The 25,332-nt window shown below is 41.6% G+C and overlaps 1 protein-coding gene across 1 annotated transcript in view; it reads left to right on the forward strand.

Moving 5' to 3' along the window:
- npy2rl (neuropeptide Y receptor Y2, like) overlaps window positions 1-25,332 on the forward strand; it is a 48,015-nt gene that overhangs the window by 6,700 nt on the left and 15,983 nt on the right. The window contains exons 2-3 of the mRNA XM_084344289.1: window positions 20,579-20,838; window positions 21,536-21,668. Of these exons, the coding sequence (XP_084200415.1) occupies window positions 20,656-20,838; window positions 21,536-21,668 (316 nt within the window). The 5' untranslated portion in view covers window positions 20,579-20,655. The remainder of the gene's footprint in view (window positions 1-20,578; window positions 20,839-21,535; window positions 21,669-25,332) is intronic.

Genomic DNA, 25,332 nt, shown 5'->3' on the forward strand with positions numbered 1-25,332 from the left:
AAAATGTTTATATTTCAGTCTGGACCAAAATTCTCGATGTGCTGGTGGCAGTCAGGATATTACAGAAGTGAGCAGGATTCATCCTCCAGGAAACAGTGCTGGTGGCAGTCAGGATATTACAGAAGTCAGCAGGATTCGTCCTCCAGGAATCATCAACAAATTTGTTGTTATTTCTGTGTGGACCGAAAGAGGTGGACCGACCCATATTGCCATCCCAGTAGCCTCACGCTAGCACAGCTAAAAGCGACGTTTGTTGTACATTCAGTTCCACTCACTCTCTGATCCTCTGTGCTTTCTGTTTGCTTTGTTATTAGAAACCTAAAATGGTTTCTGCTCTGACAGCACTGACACACGAGTGTTTCAGCAGTTTGACAGCTGTAATTTCAAAGGGAGGATTCAGGGTTTAAACCGTGTTTACGTCTGCCAGCTAAACTCTATATGTTTAATGGACCTGAGCGTTCAGCTGTCTACACTTTGAGCCGGAGCCGGAGTGGAAACCTCTGAGTGCCTTTCCTTATAGTATTAAACAATGTGCAAGGTATGGTCAGTTGTATATTCAGTTAACACAAAGAGACGGTTCCTGTTTAACTTCTGGCTGCCAGAAATAACAAACTCTCACTTTGAAGTCTCTCAATACTCAAGTTGAATTTCTCTTAATGCATCATCACTCAGATGCCTCGTATCAACTGAATCTCGTCTTTCATTCCTGTAACTGCTCTCAGACTATTGATCTGTTGTTGAGTCCTCCCCCGTGGTGTCTTTATTCCTCTTCTCTTACCGTCCTTTCCTGCTTTTATTTGGTGTCTTTAATCTATTTATTGTCCTTTACTGCGCATAATCTTTTTATCTGTTCTTATTTCCTCTGATGTGATGTTGTCTTCTTATCGTCCATTTCTATTTTTGCATTTATTTTTCTGCGATTTAGTTTTATCCCTTTTATTCTTTTACGTGTAATGACTCATGTTGACTTTTTGTGTCTGTTGTGTTTGAGTGTTGAGTGTTTATCCTGTAATATTGTCTTCCTGAGTTTCCTGCTTCTGCTTGATTGTCAAAGCACTTTGTAAACTGTTTTAAAGCTGTTATATAAATAAAGTTTAGTACTGTTATTATTATTATAAGTGGCATTTTTCTGTGATTTCCTCTTCACCATTTCTGGTATGTAACACAGTTTAACTCATGATTATAAGTGATTGTAAGTGCTGTATCGTAGGCAACTGGACTTGATTCAGTTTCTTGAAGATGTTTCACCTCTCATCCAACCCTGTGTGGGAGTGTCCTTACAAATCATTGAGGACACGTGTGAGCTCTGAGTTTCAGAGTCGTTAGGGCCACTTGTGGGTCGTTGACCCAACCAGCCTTCAAAAACCCACAAGTGGCCCTAACGACTCTGTAAGGACACTCCCACACCGAGTTTAAAAGCCAGCAACTCCCCTCCAGTTAGCTAGAACTGATGAGATGAGATGGCGGACATTTTGGGGATAGTGAGGGCATTTTTTTTTTTTAAGTGAGAACCTTTTGGAGGATTCATGTTTGGATAGTGAGAACATAGCTACATAGTTGGGGTTTGGGCATCAGGCAGATTATATGTATTATATATTATGTATTTGCTCGCTAGCTAAAAATAATTGACTGTTTATCTAAATTATGGGCAAATAACTGTGTCCGCTCATTAATTGATTCGTCATGTGAATACTATACATGCCTATTCACCGTTCTCCTCACTCGTCCCTTTGTTCTCAGTCATCTTGTCCTCTTCTTGACCTCTTATTACTCCTCCCCTCTGCCTTTCTGTCTTCTACCTCCTCGATCATCAGGGGAATTAATTAAACCTGACGTTATTATCGAGGTTAAAGCCAACACTCAGTCATAAAATACCGTGTTCATCTGCTTATCAACAGGCTTTTAAACACACACACACACACACACACACACATACACACACACACACACAGGCTATCAGTGCTCTGGTAGCCATATGGCCCTGGCTTCCCTTCAGTATTTCATAAGTCTAAATAAATGGACTCATTACGGTGCTTACTGGAAGAAGAGCAGAAGAAACCCACACATCATTATTTTTTTCAGACATATACTGTATTTACACACACAAACACACACCCCCCACCCCCCTCCAACACACACACACACACACACACACACACACACACACACACACACACACACACACACACACAGGCTGGCACTCGTGCTGGCAGAGGCTGAAGCTTAATGAGTTTCAGAGTCGAGGCATCATATCTTCGTGTGTGTTCTCGTGGATGGCGTGAACTAGGTTTTGTTTTGTATCGCCTACAACATCCTTGTTTCTCTTTCGCACCATCACTCGCTGATTTAATACAATACAAACAGTAAAATGTTACAAAATTCATAAATAACATTGTTATTTATTGTGATGGACACTTTAGTTTGAATTATTGATTTATTTTCTTTCCTATTTTTCACATCAGATAGTCTCACATGGTCCAAGTTCAAATTTAATAACAATACTGAATATGAACACTCAACACATGTTTATCTGGAGAAATATTCAGACGCCTGGCAAAAAAAATCCCTCTGCCTGAGAGTAACAGGGCCAAAAACTCATTATAGTTCTTTATTTCCTTATTTACACGACTTTGAACATATAAAATAATCAAAAACAAGGTGGACAAGCAGCCTGATCAAAGAGCAAAACGCATAAAACTACATAAACTTACATTATTTCCACATTTAGGGCTTTAAAAACTGATATAAACTATATATTACTGGATCTGAAATCTCATTGGCTACATGATGCATCAATCATCTGGGTCGCTTGTCTACACGACCACTCGTTGGCTGTTGGAGGCTGTAGGGCGGGCGTAGGCGCTCCATTTAATGACTGAAGTGGATCCAGTGGACAGTTTATGGTCCTCATATGGCAGCGATGTATCCGAGCACCATCAGCACATGTAAACACTGCGGACAGTGCAGATTTATTCTTTGAACCTACAGTCTCAGCTCAGTTTGAGGGATTTCTCCCGGCAGGTGGAGCTGCCAGGATCTCCCCTCTCCTCCCCTCCTCCACCCCTCTCTCCTTCCCCCTTGGTTTAGTTTCACTTCAGTCGTCTCAGCTTTACTGCCCTGATAAACCCTGATTGCACTGACTGTCAGACAGGTGTCCTGGAGGGGAGACAGGTGAGAGACAGACAGGAACTAACTCTCAGTTTACAATGAGACTTCAATTATCTTCATTTTATTCCCTCCCCCCTCTCTTTCCTCCTTTCTCTCCTCTCATGCTGGCTTTCTTTCTTCCTCTCCTCCCCTCCTTCGTTCACTTCTTTCTTCCTATTCCTTCTTTCTTTCTCTTCCTCTCCACTCATGTCTTCAACCATCCCATCTCTTCCCCCTCATCTTCTTTTTCCACCTCTCCTCCCCTCCTTGCTTCTTTTCTCCTCCTTCCTTTGCTTTTTTCTTCTCTCTCCTCCTCTTCTTCACTTTCTTTTCTTCCCTCTCTCCTCCCCTCCTTGTTTCCTTCCTTGCCCTGTCCTCCTTCTCCTTCTTTCCTGTCCTCCCTCTCTCTTTTCCCCTCTTCCTCCCTTCCTCCTCACCTCCTTTCTGTCCTGTAATCAGTCTTGTATTTGTCGTGTTTCTCCTCCCTAAGCAAACAGCTTGTAACACTTCTGTCTTTCCTCGTTTGTCTCCCTCTTTCTTTCCGTCTCTTTTCCTTCCTGCCTGTTTCCGTTTCTCTTTTTACTTTGAAACACTCGTATCGCTCCTCCACTTCTACCTGACTCTCACTCTTCGAGCTGCTCCTCCAGAAACACTGTTTTTCACCTGTTATGTTTCAGTTTTTGTGTTTCTCTTCTTTTTCTCCAATATTTCCCCTCAAAGACTTGAAGTCCAGAAGCAGCAGCTTGTGTCCGCCTGCAGCAGAAACACTGTATGTGCACGAACGTATTCACTGTTTAAGATTCAGTGCACCCACACAGGTGTCTTACTTCACCTGACCCGTGTAGGCGTGTACCGACCTTTGGACCGACATGTTTTCTGTGCAGTCGGAAGGAGAAACCTCCACCTTCATCAGACTCGTTAGTTCATCAGGTTTGTAGACCTGAAGATTAATCAGCCAGAACGACCTGGAGCACCTGTGCAGGTGTGTTTCACCTCTCACATCTGGGTTTTACACAGTTTTGTCTCCTGCGGTGTTCAATCAACTCACTGACTGTAACTCCCAGCTTCAGTTCGACTCTCAATTATTTCATCTGAGACAGGGAATCAGCTGCTGCTCATTTACTGCAAAGCAAAAGTTTGACTTTATGAGTGGCTGAGGCACGATTCAGTTGATTTACAGCTCCCTAAATCCCCTCAATGTGCGGTCAGGCTGGATTTCACTTCCACATTCATTTTAATCAGGACTGCTTAGAGATGTGATCTTAGTTTCGTTGACGGATTGACCGCCTGCTCGTTAGCTTCACATAGAGATCAATGAAAGCTGACTGGAAATGCGGTAATACCGTTGTGTGATTGCCTGCCAGCTCCAGCTTTTTATGCTTAAAATTGACTTTTGCACTTGATTATATAAAGATTATAGACTGTGCATGACCTACCTAGTCATCCTCGAACTCTCTCTGTCCTGAAACGTCAGACTGTTCTTTGAACATGTGCAAATATTAATGGACAACTGGCTTTTTAAATCAGATTATCCATGAAAAAAAACTGGTCCAACAGGAGCTTTAAAGTTCTGATTGTTTGTTTCTTGTGTACCAAGAACTTTTTAGGTCATCGACAGCAGCTCCACCAGACAACAGAGCGTGACTCGGCTGAATGCTCGTGCTTCTCTTTCATACATTTAACAAAAACCCAAAGGTCCCGTGTCAGTTCAGCTCGACTAAACCTCTGAAATGTTAGACAAGCTGTTGTATTTACCGGCATCCACTCGCACACAGTTACTCAGTCTCTCTCTCTGAAGCTCGCCCTTCTCTCTGATGCATTCTCCCTCCATTTAGCTACGCACCGCCATGCCCTGATTTATTCATCACTCCATTTTCTCACTACTCTGTCAGTTGCAGCACCTCTATTTTCATCCTCGTCCCAGGGAGATCAAGCAGAAAGAGGCAGAGCTGAAACATGCTTCACTGAACGCTTTCTGCATGGAGACATCAATTGTCAAACTCCAGCTGTCTGAAAGATTGAAGCTCTTCAAGTTCTCACTGAGAAAATAACAGCTCAAATCATTGGAAATAATTGTTGTCTACATCAGCAAGCAAACAGCATGCACACTGTGATGCATCCACCGACATCAAAGCAAAATTTTGGATCAGATTCAATTTCAATGAATAAACTGCTCTGACCTTCCACACAGAGTTCAACTTTTCTAAAGCAGACCGTCCTAATGGCAGCTGACGACTCTTTCAGGAAACTGAAAGCTGAGAGTCTAAAATAGAGGATGCTGATGCATATGGAAGAGGCTAAGGGCTAAGTTTTTTTGGGCTCTGACTTTTTTTCTCAGAATTTCGACTTTATACTGAAGATTCAGAATTATCTCAGAATTCAAGTCAAACTTCTGAGTGAAAAACGTCAAAATTCAGAGTAAAAAAGTGCAAATTCTATTTATCAATATTTCATCAATGTACAAATAGTCATCTGTACAATATTGATATAAAAAATATCTTATAAAAGATATCTTAATATTTGATTTTGTTCCCAACCCTTATCTTTGGCAGCTCCACTGACCTGTGGTGTCCCCCAGGTCTCTATCCCCGGTCTCCTGTTGTTCTCTGTTAACATGCTTTTACCAGATATTCACAACCACAACTGTCCCTGTCGTTGTTAGGCGTATGACACTGATTTATGCTCTAAGTCAAGTGGTGAATGTGTCCAATATAACGTATTTGCTCCGTCGAAGTCCAGAAGAGACGCCAGCCCTTGTCAGCAGCGGGGAATCTGGGTCAAGTCTGTGATGACGGCCTCTAAATTGATACAATTGAGGAGCTTCTCTAAGATCTGGTGTTTACTTGTGTCCAGACTAGGGTTGCAATGGTATTCTGATTTTAAGGTATACTGTGGCGTGTACATTTGCTTCTATCTATATCTATGAAGCCACTTTGTTGGGGCCTCGCTTATCAAAGCCGGAATAGAGAAGAGTGACGTGTTCGGCAAATTTCGCCGCTCCTCTTTCTGGCCTGTCATGTGACATTAAATCTGCGGACATTTTGTTTTTGCACAACGTTAACTTTATTGTTGTGTGAAATGAAAACACAACGTGTTGCAGTTTCCCTGATGGACTGTAGTTCTGCTGTTCATTCATGTGTGGATTAGTTTTACAACTTTGTTAAGTTTTCCTCAGAACTGAAAGTCAGTGACAAAGGAGCTGCTGTTCATGTTGTTTTACTCTTAATTAATTGCATTGCTGTGGGTACCTTTGATGCTCACTTTGATACCTGATGCTGGATCTGATTGTTTTTGATATCATAAAGTCTGATCCCTCGTCATCATCAGTCCTCTGAGCCTGGCATTTATTTACAGTTCATGTTTATGAACGGTATGTGGGAGACTCATCTTGAAAGCTTTTGTCCGTCACTGCAGATCCCAGCTGTCTCTGCTAAAAGAAGTCTGCATTTCCTCTTCAGACAGATGAGACAAAAGCTGTGAATGACAAGCCATTTGAATGAGTACGTCTGGAATCGCCATGCAGGGAGACTCTTTTCATTTTCAGCCATCAGGCTCATTTTTCACAGGTGAAATGAATTTGACTGCTTGTGTGAAACTAAAGCAGATAAAGGAGGCTCTGGTGTGCCGGACAGACAGCAGCTTGTCTGTCCATCTGTAATCATCAGTCTGACACTAATCCTCATACTGTGAGGCTCAGATTGTCCAGAAGAGATTCTCAGTCCCAAAACTGTTTTTTATTCCCTCTGTATAATCAAGGAGTGATTTTCATCCGGGCTAAAGGTGAACACTGTCCAACTGAGGATACTGTTCAGTCTGTTGCTGAGCTGCCTGTCCTGAAAGGTGTTTATGAGCAGCAGTCGGCAGTCTGAAGGTGTAAATTCTACCTAGTTTGTACCGCTGTAGCTCAGAGCTCGTTGCCGTCACGTTATGCATGTTTCCTAATGACCAGCTGTTATGTTGTTGTGATTCATGTTTATTTCATTCAGTTATTCTGTTTCTGTAGTTAGTATTTCTGACCCAGGTGCCCTGTTGTTCAGATGGCTGCTAATATTCATTCATTCAGTATTTTTTTTAAAACTCTACAAGTTAAAAAGGAAGAAAATGCAGGATAAAATTGTATAATGTGAGTTTTAAAATTAAATTTCATTCTATGACTACTTTACTAAAACAACTCCTGCAAAATTTCATGCAATGGCTATTTACTTACCTTTACAAAATTCAGCTTTACTTTGCGTGATTTGTTTCTTCTGAATCCACCTTATTTATTTTTCTCATCACTCTTTTCTGTTTTGTACGTAGTGGTGCATACTGTAGTCCTCCAAATTAAACAAATTGAATTGATTCTGTTGTTTTTTGGGCAGTCCAACATGTACGTTGCTTACTCAGAACAGCAATACTATTGGACACTACTGAAGATGTGAGCTTTCCAAGAAAGCCCATGATCTATAACTAAGCTCATAAATGAAATTATGGACACCCTTTCAATATTAACTCTCTATACATCTATTGTGACTTCTTCCCGTTTTTAATCACTAAAAGAATATGAAATTATAATAACTTTAATGAAAATAAGTTGAAGCAGCTACAAGGAATTTTCTTCCTTGATTTTGGCGCCCCCTGTGGACAAAAGGCAAAACATAAAGGCATCAGAATTCAATTTAAACCGTCTCATAATCAGATAAAGCTGAAAATTTTAAATTTCGTAATGTGCAGATGTATTTTAAAACCAACAGCAAAACAGAAAAGCAGTGTATCATCTGCAAACAGGTGAAACTTTTTGACATTTCACAAATAATGCTAATGCATACAGCGAAAAGTTTCTGGCCCACTACAGACCCCTGAGGTCACCACAGTAACCCCTCAAATGTATTTCTACTAATCTGTTTGTTGTCTGTTACGCAAATAACTATTCGACCATTTATCCCTTTAATACAGATGTTTGTATTTTGGAGCGTAATACATCACTATTTATGGTATATTTTAAAAAACGTTTTATCAGTAACTACTCCTACAGTAGTTGTTATTTCCTTTTACTGCTTTGATTCCCTTAATCAGTTACATTAATGTTAAAGATCTAAATCTATACAATCCATACATCATTGCTCAATTCTTTATTTTCTACTGTTTGGTCTAAACAAACGCCTGTAAAATAAATAAATAGATACATTTTTTAAAAAGTCTTTCTTTGTGTTTTTGAGAAGGTGCTGCCAGCCACCTGAGTGTAACAAACAGCTAATCCAGAGGAGAAAAAAAAAAGGTTAATTCATTCATTGGCTTGAAAATGTCAGAGATGATTAGTTTAATTTCACCTGCAGCTGCATTCTGACATTTAGACAATGTTGGCATTTTAAACCTTGGATACTGAGAAGATGATTGTGCATGTTAAAATCTATTAATCCTGAGCTCATCCTCGGGTTATGAGGTATCAGAAAAATTTCAAATCAGAAATTAGAAGAAAACACTAAGGAGGTTTTTTTTTTAATTAAAGCAACATTTTGCCTTTTGGTTATGAGCGTTTCAAGCTGTTATTCCTGCTGACAGAGTAATGAAAAATGTGAAATCTCATTTATGATCCATTTTTAATCAGCACAGTAATGTCACTTTTCAAAGTTTAATGGGCTGCTGGGATTTGCTCCACTTCTCAAGAGTCGTATGAACACACAATGTCTTCGCCTTGTTGGTTTTACACCCCCTTGCTCACCACCTCTTTTCAGTCTGGTCTCCAGCCCATTTCTTCTCAGTTTTCTTTTTACTAATGTGTTCTCGTTGACTGGAACAGATTCCCAAAGCAATCTGGTTGATTGGTTGGTTTGTTGATTGGATGGTTTATTGGTTTGTTGATTGGTTGGTTGGTTTGTCAGCAGGATTACACAATAAACAACTGAACAGATTTCCACGAAACTTGGATGAAGGATGGGTCTCGGCCCAGAATAGACCTAAAAAGGTCTATCGTTAATACTTTCCAAGGGTCATATGTATTGTTCGGGGGGTCAATGGCAAACCTAACACTATTATTATCCCATGTTGTGTTTGTGTCCAATATTTCAGTGTTTACTTTCTTTTTAGCTCTCCTCAGCACTGACACTGAGCAACTACATACAAGTGCTGTAAAACCTAAACTAAGATGCTAAAACGTCCTGTAGGGCTGAAGGGTCGGGGAGAATGATCACAGACTGACAAACAACAGATTTTGCTGTTCAGGTGTGAGGTTTTCGGCAGGACATGTTCTTGGTTTTGACTGACACAGGGCTGATTATTATGTTAGGTGGACCCACAGGCCTCAGCATTTTGACTGACGGAGATGATCAGAAGAAGCTATAGCATCAATGTGTTGGTGAACTTTAGAGCATTTTAAATATTTCATCTCTTATTCTCTCGACTCCCTGATTTGTCTTAATAATTCAAACGCTGAGTGTGAGTGAGCTGCTAGAAGGTTTCAGAAACACAGAAGTTGTTAAGTCTTTTTTCTGCATGTGTGTTGTTTTTTCCTTGACGACTGAATCAATCAAGTGAAATTAAGGGTTGACTTAATGTTTTGATTCACATCTCAGGGTTTACAGTCAGTTTTCTCACAGTCAGCTCTTTAGAACAGAGGCCTCCATTAGATATTCCAGTAAAAATGTGATTCAGAGACTGTTGGCGTGCTGCCTTCAAGGTCCCCTGCTCTTCCCTCTGATTAAATTTACAGCACCTTGTTCCCTCTGCCCCTCACCTCTCTCTCCTCGACGCACTTTGCTTCTCATGTTGGTCACGAAAGATCAGCAAAGACGGAGTATTACCAGCATTTAACACACACGAGATGCTGGAGAGGTTGTCGTGTTTTGTGTTCGGTCGTGTTGCTCTGAGACAGATTTACTGAGCTGAGCAGTCAGAGGTCAGTGTTGTCCTCAAGGTAAAGGAGATATTATCATATGTGTCAGAGTTCAGTGGAGATTTATTCAGGATTTACGCTTCAACACTATGACAGTGACGAATGACAGTGTTCACAGTCTTTGAAAGTCTTTGATAAAGCAACAGAAATCATCAGAAACAGACACGATTTCCTTTTTGAATATACTGAGATGACAGCAGAGCATGAGGAAGCTTGTTTGTTTGTTTGAATTTTTAAAGATTTTAAAGAGAAATATTTAACTTTCTTGAGTCGCAAACCAATGAAAGCTCTCAAGCGCTCAAATCTCAAAGGCTACAAAATCTTGTAGAAAAAAGTGTCTATAGAAATGTTGCTCAGTCAGCTGGTCCATCACACTGGTCCAGTTTGAAATATCATCGTGGGTTTCAAGGTGGTTGGTTGGTTTGTGGGTTTTTCTGTCGGTAGATTTGTGAGCAGGATTACACAAAAACACAAGAACAGATTTCCACAGCACTTGAGTCTGAGAGGAGATCCCATTAACTTGTGTTGTAGATCTGAAAAAGGGATATTGGGACTTTTCTCACTTTTTGTAAAATTGCAGCATTTTTCAAAATTTTGATACTTTCTAGGGGAGTGACGCATGGATTTTGAAGAAAAAAAATCAGGCATATTTAGTTGGCTGGTATCTATGAGTTAATCAATTTGATGCAGATAAAGCGGTCTGTTGGTCCTTAGCTGAGGTATGCACTCTACTGCGTGCCATTTTAGTTATATAGCATGGTTTTATCAACATTTTACCTTTGTATGTTCACATTTTGGAACCTGTGTTGAAATTGTCAAGCTTTGAAATGCTCCAATGGGTCCAATATGTTGATATGCTATAATTTAACAGTATGTCAAAGTAAAAAACACAAAACAATTGTCAGGTCATACAGGAAATGTGCTGAAACAAACGATGTCTGCCATGTCCATGGGAAACTTTTTTTATGGTGGTATATGAAGGCAAAATAAAAACTATACAGAAGTAGCCCGGGACTCACGAGGATTATTAACACTACTCAGGGTTACAGATGTAGTCCGACAGAGGTCAGAATCTTTTTCATGAGAAGCAGAAGACAACATTAATGAAAACAGAAACATGTTAGTTTAATATACAAATATCTTCAAAAAGAATATGAAAACAGTCGCAGTGATGAAACCACTTCTTCATCTTCTTCTGCTCTTTCATCTCTTCCTGCTGTGAACCTCTTTACTGAAATGAAGTGCATTGAAGTGGACATCTGGTCTCCAGCAGCCTGAGGACGACTCCACAATGATGTGATCTCATTAAATCGACTTTTCATGTGCAGATCTCAGAAGGCTCAAGTGTTCATTGTTTCACTGCTGCGATTGATTGAGACTAAAAACAGGGATGAGTAAAGGTGGATGAAAGACGCTGTTCGATCCCCCGGCTCTAACCCACACAACCTTGGATGAGCCTCTCTGCTTCTGATTGGTGCTTGGAGACGTCTGTATGTTACAGTACAGCTCTGAGGTGCTCAGTCATCTCTCCCCAGATACATAACATTTAGACAAACTGACCTTACAGATGAGCTTGGCCTGGATTTTTGATTCGCCTCAGACTGTTTCATTTCCCACTCGGCAGCAAAAGTAAATGGCCGTTCCCCTGTGTGGTGTGACTTCCTGTTAAAGCGCCGCGGGCCTCAGGATGACAGAGCTGTTATCGCCTCCGTGCGACTCTTTTCTCCTTGCTCCAGTTCCTGTCCTGTTCCACCAGGCTGCAGACGAATCAGGCTCGTTTGATGAGGTGCTGCAGGCTGACGCTTCCTGCTGATGTCCACAACTGAGAGCTCATTGTGACTCCAAACGGAGCAGCGCAGGACAATGTAGTTTACATTTTAGAAAAAATGGACTTTTAAAAAACACTCGAATCCTCTAAAATACAGAGGATGCATCCATTTCTTACCTGAGAAGCTACAGACGAGTGTTACTGGGGAAAGAAATCCGACAAAATTGGAGAATAAACAACCTGTGAGCAAAAATAGTCAAATGTAGCAAAAACAAACCTCCATTGATAAGAATATGTTTGTACATCTGTTGTTGTAGTTTATTTTGGGGAATAACTTCTAGGCAGGTGACGCAGATACCAAGACTATCAGACTATACGAAATATCAGCACACTAACTCCATAACACAGGAGTTCAATAAAGACATTGTTTAAAAAAAACCCACAATGTTGTAGTCTTGATTAACACCTGGAGGAGTGAGGGCGTGGACAGTAAATATGGAAATATGGAAAATATGAAGAAGGAGCATACTTACCTCTTCTGTTTATAGTAAGACATGCTCAAGAACTAAAAGTCCTTTTTCCAACTTCCTGTTTGTGTCTCCAGGACACGACAAATTAGTCCAATCACAGATACAAAAAGAAACCGTGTCACTGTTTAAAACACAATTTTCTCTCTTGAGTCAACTGTGTACTTCTTCTGTATTTACTGTAGAGTGACTCATGTGTGACTCTCGAGTGTTTTGTTATTTATTTGTGCTTTGGAGCGTAACTCAGAAAATGAACTCTAGTTTCATTCAAACACTGCTGTTATTTCTCACTTTAAATTAGTTTCTACAGTCAGTAAACACAGAATGTCCCTATTCAGCCTAATATTGATACTAGTGGCACCAAGTGCTTACTGAGGGAATGAAGCTGCAGGTTTGTGTGTAACCAACCAGGGACAGTCAACACTACAACTCCACGCTGACTGGAGCTGTGTCAGAGGAAATGTGTTCAGACCCTGGTCCCTGTGGTGGACAGTACCAAAAGAAATCATCTAAAAGACACAATTCACCCCAAAATGAAATTTTTCATAGTCAACAGAACATTTCTGGAGCGTCACAGTAAAACAGCGTTGCAGCGTTCTGCTAAACAACTGAAGCAGCTGGAGATGATTTAAAACATTAAAAAAACATCAAATGGCTTCATACAGCTCGTCTGGCGTCCAAGTCTCCAGAAGCCCCGAGACACCAAACTGATTTTAAAAGATGTTTTGTTGTTTTTTTTCCGTGGCACAGAAAAAGTTTGATTTTTCAAAGTTTTAAATCTCCCATGTAATTGCACGTCACTGGCTTTTATATTTTTTATGACTTCCATTGGTACGCAGTGTTGCGTCACATCAAACTGTACAATAATAGTGTGTCATTGCATCATTATTATGAATTACGAGGCCTTTTCCTGTCAGATATTATACTTCAAACCCTTTAAATTATGCACATCTCGAACTCTAACGCAATATAAATGTAGCTTTTTGCTCCATTACGATAAATCTTTGTTGAACCCACATCCTTTAAGAGCCACTTTAGATAATTTATGTTCTCTAATGAAATTAATGAAGATGTATGAAAGGTTTAAAGCCCTGTCAGCTGGGCTTAAGCTCCATTATAAACCACGGAGGAAAAGCAGCCTATGTGGACCGAAACTTCCCCCTTCAAGTGCAACAGCCTGAGTAAGCCAGCTAATTAGACAGTTAATTAACCATTGAATTATAAAGTCATTTGGTCAGTAAATTAGTCACTGAACGGAGGAGTCTTCAATGTTTATCTGCAGCCTTTCAGTCACATTAGACCAGAGGTTTTCAAACTGTGTTGAACACCTCCACAGGGAGGTAAAGAGCTGTGAACAGCCTCTTTTACACCAAAATCCTGTGAAACTGCTGTAAAGAAGACTTGTCATTGTGGATGCTTCCCTTTCCCTGCCAAAATATCCAGCATAGCAGCATCTCTGCTGTCACACTGGTTGTAAATGACATTGTTTATTGTATGACAAAAGGGAGCATTGTGCGACTGTTTTCATCGGCTTGACAAAAGCTTTCAATACAGTGGATCATTATCTGCTGATTCAGACACGATGTGAAGATTGTGTTTGATTCAGTTCCTTGTAGATGGTTTCAGAATGATCCGCCTCAAAGATGGCGTTAGGTCACTTACTACCTAACCGAGTAGTTTACTTGACATAAACGTAACCACACTGTGACCATTTGACAACACTAATAACGTTTGAAACATTCAGCAAACTTATTTTGAAAGTCCACCGTGTGTATACGTAATGCAAGTAAGTACCCCAGTTTGTGGGATTAAAGTTAATGTTGCCAACGGTACTTTAGTGTTAGCCTACAGCAGCAGACGGCCCACAGCGTCAGGCTTTTAAAACCCCTGCGTTGGAATATAAATGAAGACAGACCAGTTAACTGAAAGTGCAGGATCAGAGGAAGTAAAGTCATTCTCATCTCTTCCTGCTCGGTTCTGCTTTGCCGCTTTGTGCTAGAAACAGTCAAACGGCAGCGCTGCTGATCCCACAGAACAGGATCTCTGCTTCAAGAGGAAACAGTGAGAGCTGATTCAGGAGTCAGGAGAGCTTTATTAACCTTCACTGTGGGTCACTTAGTTTTATGCATGCACCTCTGAGAACCGTTGTGTGATTAAATTACAGAGTTTAGCACACTCGGCTTGCTCCTCGGTGGATACTTCATCCTGTGTGTGTTTCCAGGTCGGGCCTCTTCATGTTTTCTAATAATTGCGTCTCTTTCTGTTTGACTGACCCGGCTTATCACTCGGGCCGGCTTGTGAGAATAAATAATCAACAGTTGTGCTCGGAGAGAGATCCAGCCAGATTTCAGTGGTCCGCTGAATGTCAGCGAGGCCACTTGAAAAGTGATTAAATGAAATCAAAGTGCTCTTTGCTCACAGCAGAGTTGTTGTGTGAGCAAACCAGTTGATTCCTTTAAAACTAGTTTTACCAGCTACAGAGTGTTAAATTTAGACCATTATAGGGAAAATGACTGACTGAGCAGAAATTAAGTCAGATGTGATATTTGTAGTGTCAACAACACACGGTGGAAGCAGAGGATTAGGAGGAGAAACAAGTTAATAGGATTTGTTGTTTCTTTAAGACATTCAGAGACGGCAACAAATAAAGATTAAAGGCAGCGTGATGAAGTGCAGCTGGTCTTATGGTTGAGAGGCCCAGTTCACACTCGCAGCATCAAACCAAGTGCATATATTAAGTAAATACAGGCACAGTTTACATGTTCAACCTGGGGTTTTGTGCACGCTCTTCCTACCAGGAGCTGTTCTTTCAAAAGGCCCTTTAACCTTTTATGTAAAGCTGCAACTGCACATCCTCAGCTCTCAGCTGACAGTTGACCCTGGGATAACTCTCCAGCAGGTCCTGCAAGTTCTAGGCCATGGAGATGGTGCCTCAGTCATTCCTATTAAAGCTGCTCAGTGGTGTACGAGGCCAAAAAAGCTTAGTAGAGACTTCTGCTGGTCGAGCCGGCTAACTTCTGGTTTAGCGCCCAGCTAACTTGAATAGAGATAAAATGATTTAGTCTTTTCTGGATTGGATCAAATGGCTCAAATTATACGTTAAACGAGTCATTTCACGGGGCTCGTGAAGCTCAAAAGAATTACTCACAGCCGCTTCTTTCACAAATCAAACTTGTGGGAAAAAGTCTTTTTGGGCTGCAGTGCATCATGTGACGGTGTAATTACACGGTTTCGCCACTATGAAAGCTGGTGTCAAAGCCCGGCTCTCTTCGCGGCTAGCGTGGATAAAAACAGCGTCAGGAAAGCCAGATACCGTGTGGAATGATGGCACCTGGACGATCCGCCACACGTCAGCTGAGAGCAAACCAAATACACCAGATCTGGTCAAAATCTGGGCCCACAGCTCATGTTGTGCTGCTCTATTGTGGTGGGCTGTATCTGGTCAAGACGCTTTCTATTTTCTAACTTTTCTGACCTTTCCCAGATAGCCATATATACCAGGCTACCATCAGCCTACGTACCACGTCAAATGATGGCACTGGGCGGTCTGCTCCGGGCCAAGGACCAACACAAACAGGATGCCAGTGAATCATTACGCCAGTTCAGTGTCATTATCAGACCGCTAACGTTCTTTTACAGTCAACCAAACCCCCGCGGCTCAACGAGAAAGTTCAAACAAGCTAAAGTTTCCTTTGACGGAGGTCTGGGAAACAGCCGCCCACGAGTGGTTTGTCTCAACAAGAAAGATGCTAAAAGTTGACATTGAGCTGAAACTGCAGCGTGAGAAGCCTTTGTCAAACTGTTCCCCGGTGCACATGCAAAATTAATGCCCGCAGCCAGAACGAAGAGGCAGATACCCTCTAATGTTTTGTACCGTGTGACTCCAGAGGCAGGAAGTCAAAACTGACACAAGTGAGCTTCTTCTTTCTCTGGTCCGGAGGACATTTGGAGGAAATGTGACGGCTGCGGCGGCTCGACAAACTGTCTTATCTAATGCATGTTTTTAAATGAGTCACCATTGTTTCCAGGCACTCGTTTTGAAGTGTTGCTTTAAAAAGGAGTCGACGGTGCTTATTTTTAGGTCATCAGTCATTATGTGGAGCAGGGAGCAGGTGTCAGCTTTTTACAAACGACGGCGCCTAATTGTGGAAGTAAACTGGTCACATCACGTCTGTGAGGGGAGCTGGAGGTCTGGCAGCAGTCTGATGGCTGCCTGTTTGAAGCTACACATCTCTGATTAATTATTTTGTGTTTATACTTTGATGTTAATTTTTTTCAGCATCGGTTCTTATTAATTTTAAACTCACGCTAGTGGTTTGCCGCAGCATCGGTCTGTGAACATAAACAACCTGTTATTATCTCAGTGTTGCACTGTGTACTGGAGCACTTCATTAGGAGACTCCACATATTCTCCTCTCTATTATCATGATGCTGATTGCATATGTTCTCATGTATTTCTACTTCTTTCACTGTTTAAAGTGTTTTCACCACAGTTTTACCGTAAACACCGATTGAGAGACACATGACCACAGGTTGATGGTTCTAATCCTGGCTCTGGCTACCACTACAACCTTTATTGAAAAGCTACTGCTGCTACTACGTCTACCACTACTACTACCACTACTGCTACCACTACTTCTACTACTACTACTAATGTTACTACTACAGCTTTACTACTCCTACCACCATGACTACTACTACTACTACTACTGCTGCTGCTGCGGCAGCTACTGCAACTTCAAATCCCACATACATACACGTGGCTGACTGGATGATTGATCGCCCCTGTGGCAGTGTCTGATTGTTAAAACCTCTCCTTTAAAACTGCGAATGCTTTCAGTCCTTCACAGCTGAGTGGATACAGTACAGTCCACAACATGTTCTGCTGGGGCTGGAAATCTTTTCCTGAAGGAACATTTGTCAGCCTGACAAACACTTCCAGGTATAGATGTGTGTGAAATGTCCCACATCCTTCCTACATTATGACTTTATTCAACCTTTGATCAGACGTAAACACAGATTGTGCTGTGCTACACTGTGGCTCAGTGGTCAGCATGTAGTATAAATCCACACACTTTACGAGGTCTGAAGGTTTGACTGTGTGAGTCCTGACTGGTCGGCAGTGAAACGCAAGACAGTTTCTGCATTTTCTGTAGGAAATGCCTTTTGTAGTTATGTTTCAGTCCTACTTGAGCCTACTCTTGATGCCGTGCTGAAGAGGTTTATGTTTGAATAGTAATTTCATATTTCTGCTGCCTCTGTCAGTTTATGGAGGTGTGAATGTGGAAAAGATGGTGCCGACTAAGACCTGAGACCTTTCGTGAGGTGAGTGTGCAGAACGCTGTCTGGCCGCGTTGTGTCTCTTCTGTCGGCGCCGTCACTGACCGTGTCAGCAGCGAGCGAGAGCAGCAGGGAGCTGGACGCCTCGGGCATCCTGCTCAGTGAATCAGCTCGCTGGAGTGTGTGACTTAGAGATTGCAGTTGGATTGTTTGTGAGTGCGTTTGTTTCTCCGTCTGTGTTTGTGTGTTTCCCTGTCAGTGTTCCTGTGTAACATCTGAGTGTGTGTGTGCGTGTGTTGAAGTTTCCCCTGAGGCCGGTCGACTGGCTACATCACAGAGCTGTGAAACAGAGAGCTCACAGCTGTGTGTGTGTGTGTGTGTGTGTGTGTGTGTGTGTGTGTGTGTGTGTGTGTGTGTGTGTGTGTGTGTGAAGGAGCTACGACACAGCTGGTGTGACATTCTCCAAACTGTGAACCACAGACTTCAAGTGTGAGTCTACAGCTGGATGTATCAGCCATGAATGTATTATGTAAGCCGGACACACCCGGGGTGTTGCCCTGTCGGGTGAGAGCTGCAGCAGCGGGCCACCAGAAGCTTCAGGTGATGGTTGTTGCACCATGTCTGTAGTTTGTGGTGACAAATATCAGAAAGACGGGTAGTACAAGGATACTTTTGGCCGGGGCTCGAACCTTCGCTTCACCTGAATGGTCTGGATCGACCCAGGTTTTCTCTCAGTTCCTGTATGAATATTTGCAGCCTGAGGAAGCGAGGCCACTGGGAGCTGCCCAGTACAACCACCATCTGCTCCTTGGCATCACGTGGGCTGCATAAATCACACTGTATTAAGCAGTAGGAGGTTGCTGACCGCTTATTAAACCAACTCCGATGACATCTGCTGCATTCAAATGTCCTCTGCTGAAGCTAATTTAAGTTAATTATGCGAGTTGGCAACAAAAGATCTCGGCTGTTGCCTCTTTGAAATTCTCCGAACTATTCAGACTTCACCAAAGTTGGCGTCTTGAGGATGACATACTAGGCTGTAACTTTTACGTTTGAAGCAACAGACGGTCCTCTTTCGGCTGTTCAAAAACACCACAATAACAAAATGGCTGCAGGAGGAAGGGGGGCTGAGGCGGCTGCAGCGAGGAGTCTCTGTTAACAATGACAAACAGGCAGATTTGCATTATATATGCTTGTTTCCTCCATGAAATGTCTGTCTGCATTATTATAAGCTATGAGGCTGTTTATACATGCCTCTTGAATGGCCACTTGAGAGCGGCTCTCGCTCTCCCCGCTGTATATGCAAATAAACAGAACTGGGACATACGAAGATGATTTTTTTTTGCACAAAGAAAAAACTTCATGTAGAACATTTGCTGAATTTACAACATGGCCCAAATAATGAAGAATTAGTCGGAGACAGCGTTTCACAAAGTTTATAAAGTTTCTGCAACTCAACAACTCACTAAATTGAGACATTTTTTAAGGGAGTCTGGGGACATCCACATTAGTTATCCTATCTATTAATAACTGTTTACTCTATTTCCAAATGTTGACACTTGTCTAAGTCATATTTGTATGTTATCGAGTTATTAGTAACATCTTAGTTAATGTGAACTAAAGCGGTCAGTTTATTTTTCCTCTGACACCAAACAAATCTGTTATTTTATCTCATTTTAGTCGCGTAGAAAGAAGAAACATTTGTGATTATCCTCAGTTAATCACCTCTATTGTTTAGCCAATAATCTACAATACAAAGCCGCCAGCAGCCCCTGGTTTGTCAATGAAATGTCATCCAGAGTTATCTGGTGTGCTTACAGGCACTGGAGATTATCTGATGATCTACTCTCAGCAGTAATCTGATCTCATTTATACTCATAATCCAGGTTTCATTGCAGATTAAGGGTGAGAATAACCCAGGACATTTCTGATTGCGTGACCTCATTATTTGGCTGCAAAAAACCTCTTTGAAACAAAGTGTTTCAGCTGAGTTCGGAGAAGGACGGGGAAAGAAGAACACGCTGCTGTTGGGGATTATCAGCTGTAAAGCCAAAAGTGTACCTGATCTGTGAGTGAAACAATATGAGGGAGAGCAAAAACTCCATCTTTGTTCAGCATGGAGGCGAAAACAATGCACTGCAGATTTACAGTAATCAGCCTCACATAACACAACCTCGTGCTTTAGCCCGATTATGCCTTGTAATCTGCTGTTTGTTTGCATAGAAACAAAGTCTCCACAAGGTTTTTAGAAGTACTGAAACAAGTCACGCTTAACATGTACAATGATGTTCTTAATGCTAAAATTATTCTGTAGTCGCCAAAATTAGAGACCAGCTGGTAAACATAGTGCAACATTTAGCAGCTAAAGAGTCTGAGGAGGTGGTGGAGACCAAAAACAGAGCAAAAAGAAAGGGAGTATTGGACTTGGAGTGTGACTAAGTACATTTACTTATACTGTACTTGAATATTTCCATTTTCTGCTACTTTATACTTCCACTCCAGCACAGTTTGGAGGCAAATATTGTAAAAATGTGTTGTTGTGCAAGTTAAAATTATTTTTATTTTATTTGCAATTGGTTGAAAGAAACAGATTACAGTGTGACTTCAAGACACGTTTTACAACACTGGTACATAGAAAACTGCTTTCTAACATGTTTGCTATTACAACTTTACAAGATCATAATTTGACAGTGTGGCCTATTTGTCAGCGTGTTGTGGGGTTACTCTGATAATAATCATTTTCACATGTGAAAATCACAAAATCACACAAGAATTTTCAGGTTTCACACGTGTGAATGAATATATATATATTTTAAAACAATTGCATGTGAAATTTCACACGTGAAATGTCCAGACACAATTTGCTTTTTATAACATGTGGGTTAGAATTTCCACATGTGACTAAAAATCTGTTGAAGTGTATCTCAAAGAATGAAGCTACTACCTCCGTCTTATGAACCCTTGTGTCCATGTGTCTTTCTACAGGCTATGTGTGTGTGAGTGTGTGTGTGTGTGTGTGTATGTGTAAAATGTCGCTGCTGGCTGAACACGTGTGATCGGACATGGACGCCGTCAGCGCAGGCAACGCCACACAGGACCTCTTCCCCCTGCCTGACGGTGACCCCGGCAACCTTGGTTACCAAGACTATGACCTGCGTGCCAGCGCTAACCCGCCGGCGCTGCCCACGCTGGTGTTTGAGGGGGTGAATTTCCCAGAGGACCCCATCAGACTGCTGAGCGTTCAGGTAGAGGTTTCCTATTCTCCTGTGAGCTGAACATAAAACACTGCTAATACATTAAAGCTAATGCAAGTCATGATGTGATGAGCTCGCTTGATGTTTGCAGAAAATGTCGGGGCACTAATGCATCATAGCCTTTGTGTTTATATGGTGTGCATCTCATTTCCATAGCATTATTTCCACTGACACGATCTTTCACCACCCACTTACCTGTGGGATGCCAGCAGTATGTACAACTGTCATGGGCTGCGATAGTCATGGAAACCTACATTCATATTTATGTTACATATTGCATGTAATAATAGATTAGACTTAACGTTTTGGTCTTTTTGGCAACATAAAAAAAATAAACCTAGATACTTTTCTTGATGTCAAGCAACTGTTAATGAAACTCAACATTTCTTTATAGGATTTCACAATAAAAGCCTTCTCGGCAATAAAAGAGAAGGCTTTTCTCTGTGTTCAGTGCTAATTAGCAACTTAGCTAATGACACTCAGCTAAGTCTTCACTGAGTGTGTCATCTCAGACAGTGAACTAGTCATATTCATCCACAATATAAAACAGGAAATTAGAAGTGTAGTATCTGTAATTGCAGCCTGTCTCAGATAAAGACCTGTCCTCCACTACAGCTGTCGTCACTTGTTAAGTTAAAAACGATAAATCCTCTGTGAGCTGCTGACAGCTGTCGGCTGGTGTCCGCAGGTGGTGTTGATCCTGGCCTACAGCACCATCATCGTGCTGGGGGTTCTGGGTAATTCTCTGGTCATCTACGTCATCTACCGCTTCAAGACGCTCCGCACCGTCACCAACTTCTTCATCGCCAACCTGGCTGTTGGTACGTTTACACGCACACGGACACACAAACAGGTCATCGTCCGTGGATGTCAGGGAGGATTTCCTGCCTCTGAACACTGTGACAGCATCACATTAGAAACAGCACACAGCTGTGTGTGTGTGTGTGTGTGTGTGTGTGTGTGTGTGTGTGTGTGTGTGTGTGCCCTCTGTAGGTCGCCCGTGGTGATGACTCAGACATGTGTCAGCTGTTATATGCCGCGTCTCTGTGATGTCTGGGATTTGTCTGCTGCTGTGTGAGAGACGGACAAAGAGATGAATCGAATATTTACTGTTCATTTGTTGACGTTCACGTGTTACGTTGCTGCTGCTGAGATGTAAATATCACACGTGATTGCATCGGTGAAACAGAAGGAACATTTAAAGACCTTTCTGGAGGCACAGCGGAGTATTTTAGTCGAGTACAGATGTTACATGTACACCAGAAAAGCAGAATTAATCATTTATTTGTGAGCTGAATACAATTTTAATGTGAGTCAGATAAAGAGAGAAGATCAGAAGAGACTTGGATTTCCTCTACATTTCCTGATCAGGTTTTATTGTACTTTTATAATACTGCTCAGAGTATCTACACCATAAAGGCTGTTCTTGTTCAGCAGCTGTTGGAAGTGACGCTATCGTGGACGTGAATTTTAATCTGACGGAAATGGAAATAGGATTAGCAGAAGGAATTAGCATCATTATCACATCAATATACTCATTTTTTAATATAATTACATAATAAAAGGGTTTTTGCACAGATTTGATTACACTGGTCAGATTTATTAAAGAACATTTTACATTTTAAATCGTTGGTTTTGCCAAACGGTGTTACAAATGTTACATTTCCTGTGTCTGACCTGTAAAGCTCAGAGTTTAAATGTGCTTGCACTTTATAATTTATTCTCTGCTCTGTTTAATAATTAATAGTATATTCACAAAAGTACAGGAAAAAACAATGCACCTTTTAATCTTCGTAGGTTGTCTGAATTAGACATTATTGTAGAGAAATACATGCAAAGTTCATCCCTGTGTCAGTCATTGATAAATATATGAGATTGGCAGGAATTGTTTTAATTTGGGATTGTTTTTGCTGAAAGTCTTGTCTGCTTTTGTAAGATCTCCTGTGTTGTAAGACTTTTGTAAATGTTTAGGGGCTGTCCTTGTTATGTAGTGGAGTACCCGTTCAACACATGCTGGTAATGTGAGGGCCCACCCTGATAATATCGGACATTTACAATTTTTAATATGATTACATCGGCACTTTCCGAGGTGGTGCTGTCAAACAACGGCAAACATCCTAGCCCCGGAGGCTAACACTAGCTAGCATACTGCTGTTGACAGAAACTTAAAATCTCACCTCCAGTTCTCTCTGAAGAAAAGGAAACCCGAGTCGGTCGCGTCTTCACATTCATCCAGACTCGTTTAGCCTTCTGCTTCAACGCACTACTACAGCAAGATGGTTTATGTCTGCTTCCCCATGCGATCACAACTCTGTCGTGTGTCAAGTGCCATTGTTTTAAAATCTTTCCATGTGTGCATGTTTGAGATTAGCTTCTACTTCAGAAATGGTTAGGATAACACTTTATCAATATCGAATGTGTTCATTGTCCAAATTGCACCAAATGAACACTGCACTCTCTCCTCAGCAACAAAACCTGCCAAGCGTGAAGTAGATCGGATTAACGGTTCTGGAGATATCTGAATTACAGACAAACAGAGACTCCTTGCTGTACAGTTAGACGTTTATCTTCCACTTCTGGAAGTTAAGAAAGTTTAAAGCTGCATCGTGATGAACTAAAACAGTCCTTAAAATACAATACGAGTCCACCAACACACCGGCGCAGCTCCAGCAGCTACCGGCACTAAAAGGCCAAAAATGAGACGGAGTGAAAGAAACAAATTAGCTTCAGCTGCCAACAGCGTCACGGGGCTGCGAGCCTGTTCTCTCAGCACCTTCAGTATAAAGGCTTTAACTGTGTATTTGTGACAGCCTGCAGAGCTTCACATGTTCATAATGAGCTGCAGAATATCTCGACTCTGGCTCCGAACATCAAACTGGATTTAAATAGCCGGTAAACAACAGCGGGAGCAGCGACCAGCACTTAGCCAATCATGTGTTCAGAGCTGCAGCATGACAAATGTCTTCTCAGGGTAACAGCCTCCTCGCACGGCGGGCGGTGTCACCTCGCCTCGATTTATTTCTAATGAGACGAGTGTTCACAAGTCCCCCGCCTGTGAAGTGACACACGATGATCCAATGTGAAACTTCACGCTGCTGCATAATTAATCAGACTTTTACTGCCTGGATCGTCTTTGTTTTCAGGGACTGTAGGTGTTCAAACAACAGATCGATTCAAAGTCTTTAGCGGTGCTTCTGGGGAGTATTTTCAGCCTTCGGTAGAAAGACAAAGACAAACAGCGTGAAAGCGTTTTGAATCCCATCTGCCAGCAGGATGCTCCTAAAGTCAGTTTTAAAAAGACAAGTTTCACTTTTTAATTAAATTCTTTGCAAAGTAAACAGAGAGAAAAAAATCAATCAGAACAGTAAAAACACAGCAGTGTACTGTAAAAAAAGAATAAACATAATAAAAGCATAAATTTACATGAAAACAACCAAACAAATAAAGGGCTGAATTAATCAGCAGCACACGAGCATGGAAACTAATAAAAACGTCAGGTAAACAACGAGAGGTAATGGAGCGTGAAGTGGAGCAGGGCTGCGAGGGGGAGGACGTCGATCACCTCCGCTCCTCAGGCCGAAGATGAACAACAACGCAGTTTAATCAGGACGTGCTCTTCAGGGAGGCAAATGTGATGTTGGACAAAGTCATCAGACAGGCGGAGGAGGGGCGGACTCAGGTGGACCCAGTCATCAGAACCAGACTCCACTCGCAGTGTTTTATTGTCTTATAGAGGAGTGAAGCCCAGATTACAGTCCACAGACCTCACCGTGTACTGAAGGGCATGGAGGACTTTCACTTAGATGTGTTTTTATATAATAAACTGTGTTAAAGGTGGAGCACATTATTCCAGAAACACTGACTCTATGAATACACATGAACGAAAGCTTCATGGCTTTTTATCTATTGTTTTTAAACTGGTGTTTCCCATAAGGAAAGTAACACCAGTGACTGTAGTCATGAAAACTGCATTTTACAAAAATGGCTGCCACAGGGCATCGAGGCATCAAACCACACGCTGAACAGGGAGGTCAGCTAAGAGCTTCATATGAAATCTGGAGATAAATATGAAAATGTCTTAACCTGTAAACTGTGTCTTCACAGATCTGCAGGAAGTAAAATGTTTTTTATTTCATAATATTAGAAGTTTGTCACATGGTAACACCGATGACTCCAGAGGACGACTACTGTCATTATATATGTTTATAATATATACTGTGAGGACGAGACGATGTTAAATAACTGATTAAAAAACAACCATTAACAAATTGATGACCCAAGAGGCAGTAATAGTTCAAATAACCTGTTTTATTATAAATATATATATTTTAAATTAAGTCTGAAGTGTGTTTCAGGTGTTTCAGACCCACATACAATAAACATTGCATCGTCTTGGAGGAGTCGTCTTGTTCACGACTGTCACATCGCTGCATGTAGGATCCCAGTGAGCGCGACGTGTTACACAGCTTCACAACTATTTCAGAC

The sequence above is a fragment of the Pagrus pagrus genome (assembly GCF_965226575.1).
Source record: "Pagrus pagrus genome assembly, chromosome: 22".
Lineage (NCBI taxonomy): Eukaryota > Metazoa > Chordata > Actinopteri > Spariformes > Sparidae > Pagrus > Pagrus pagrus.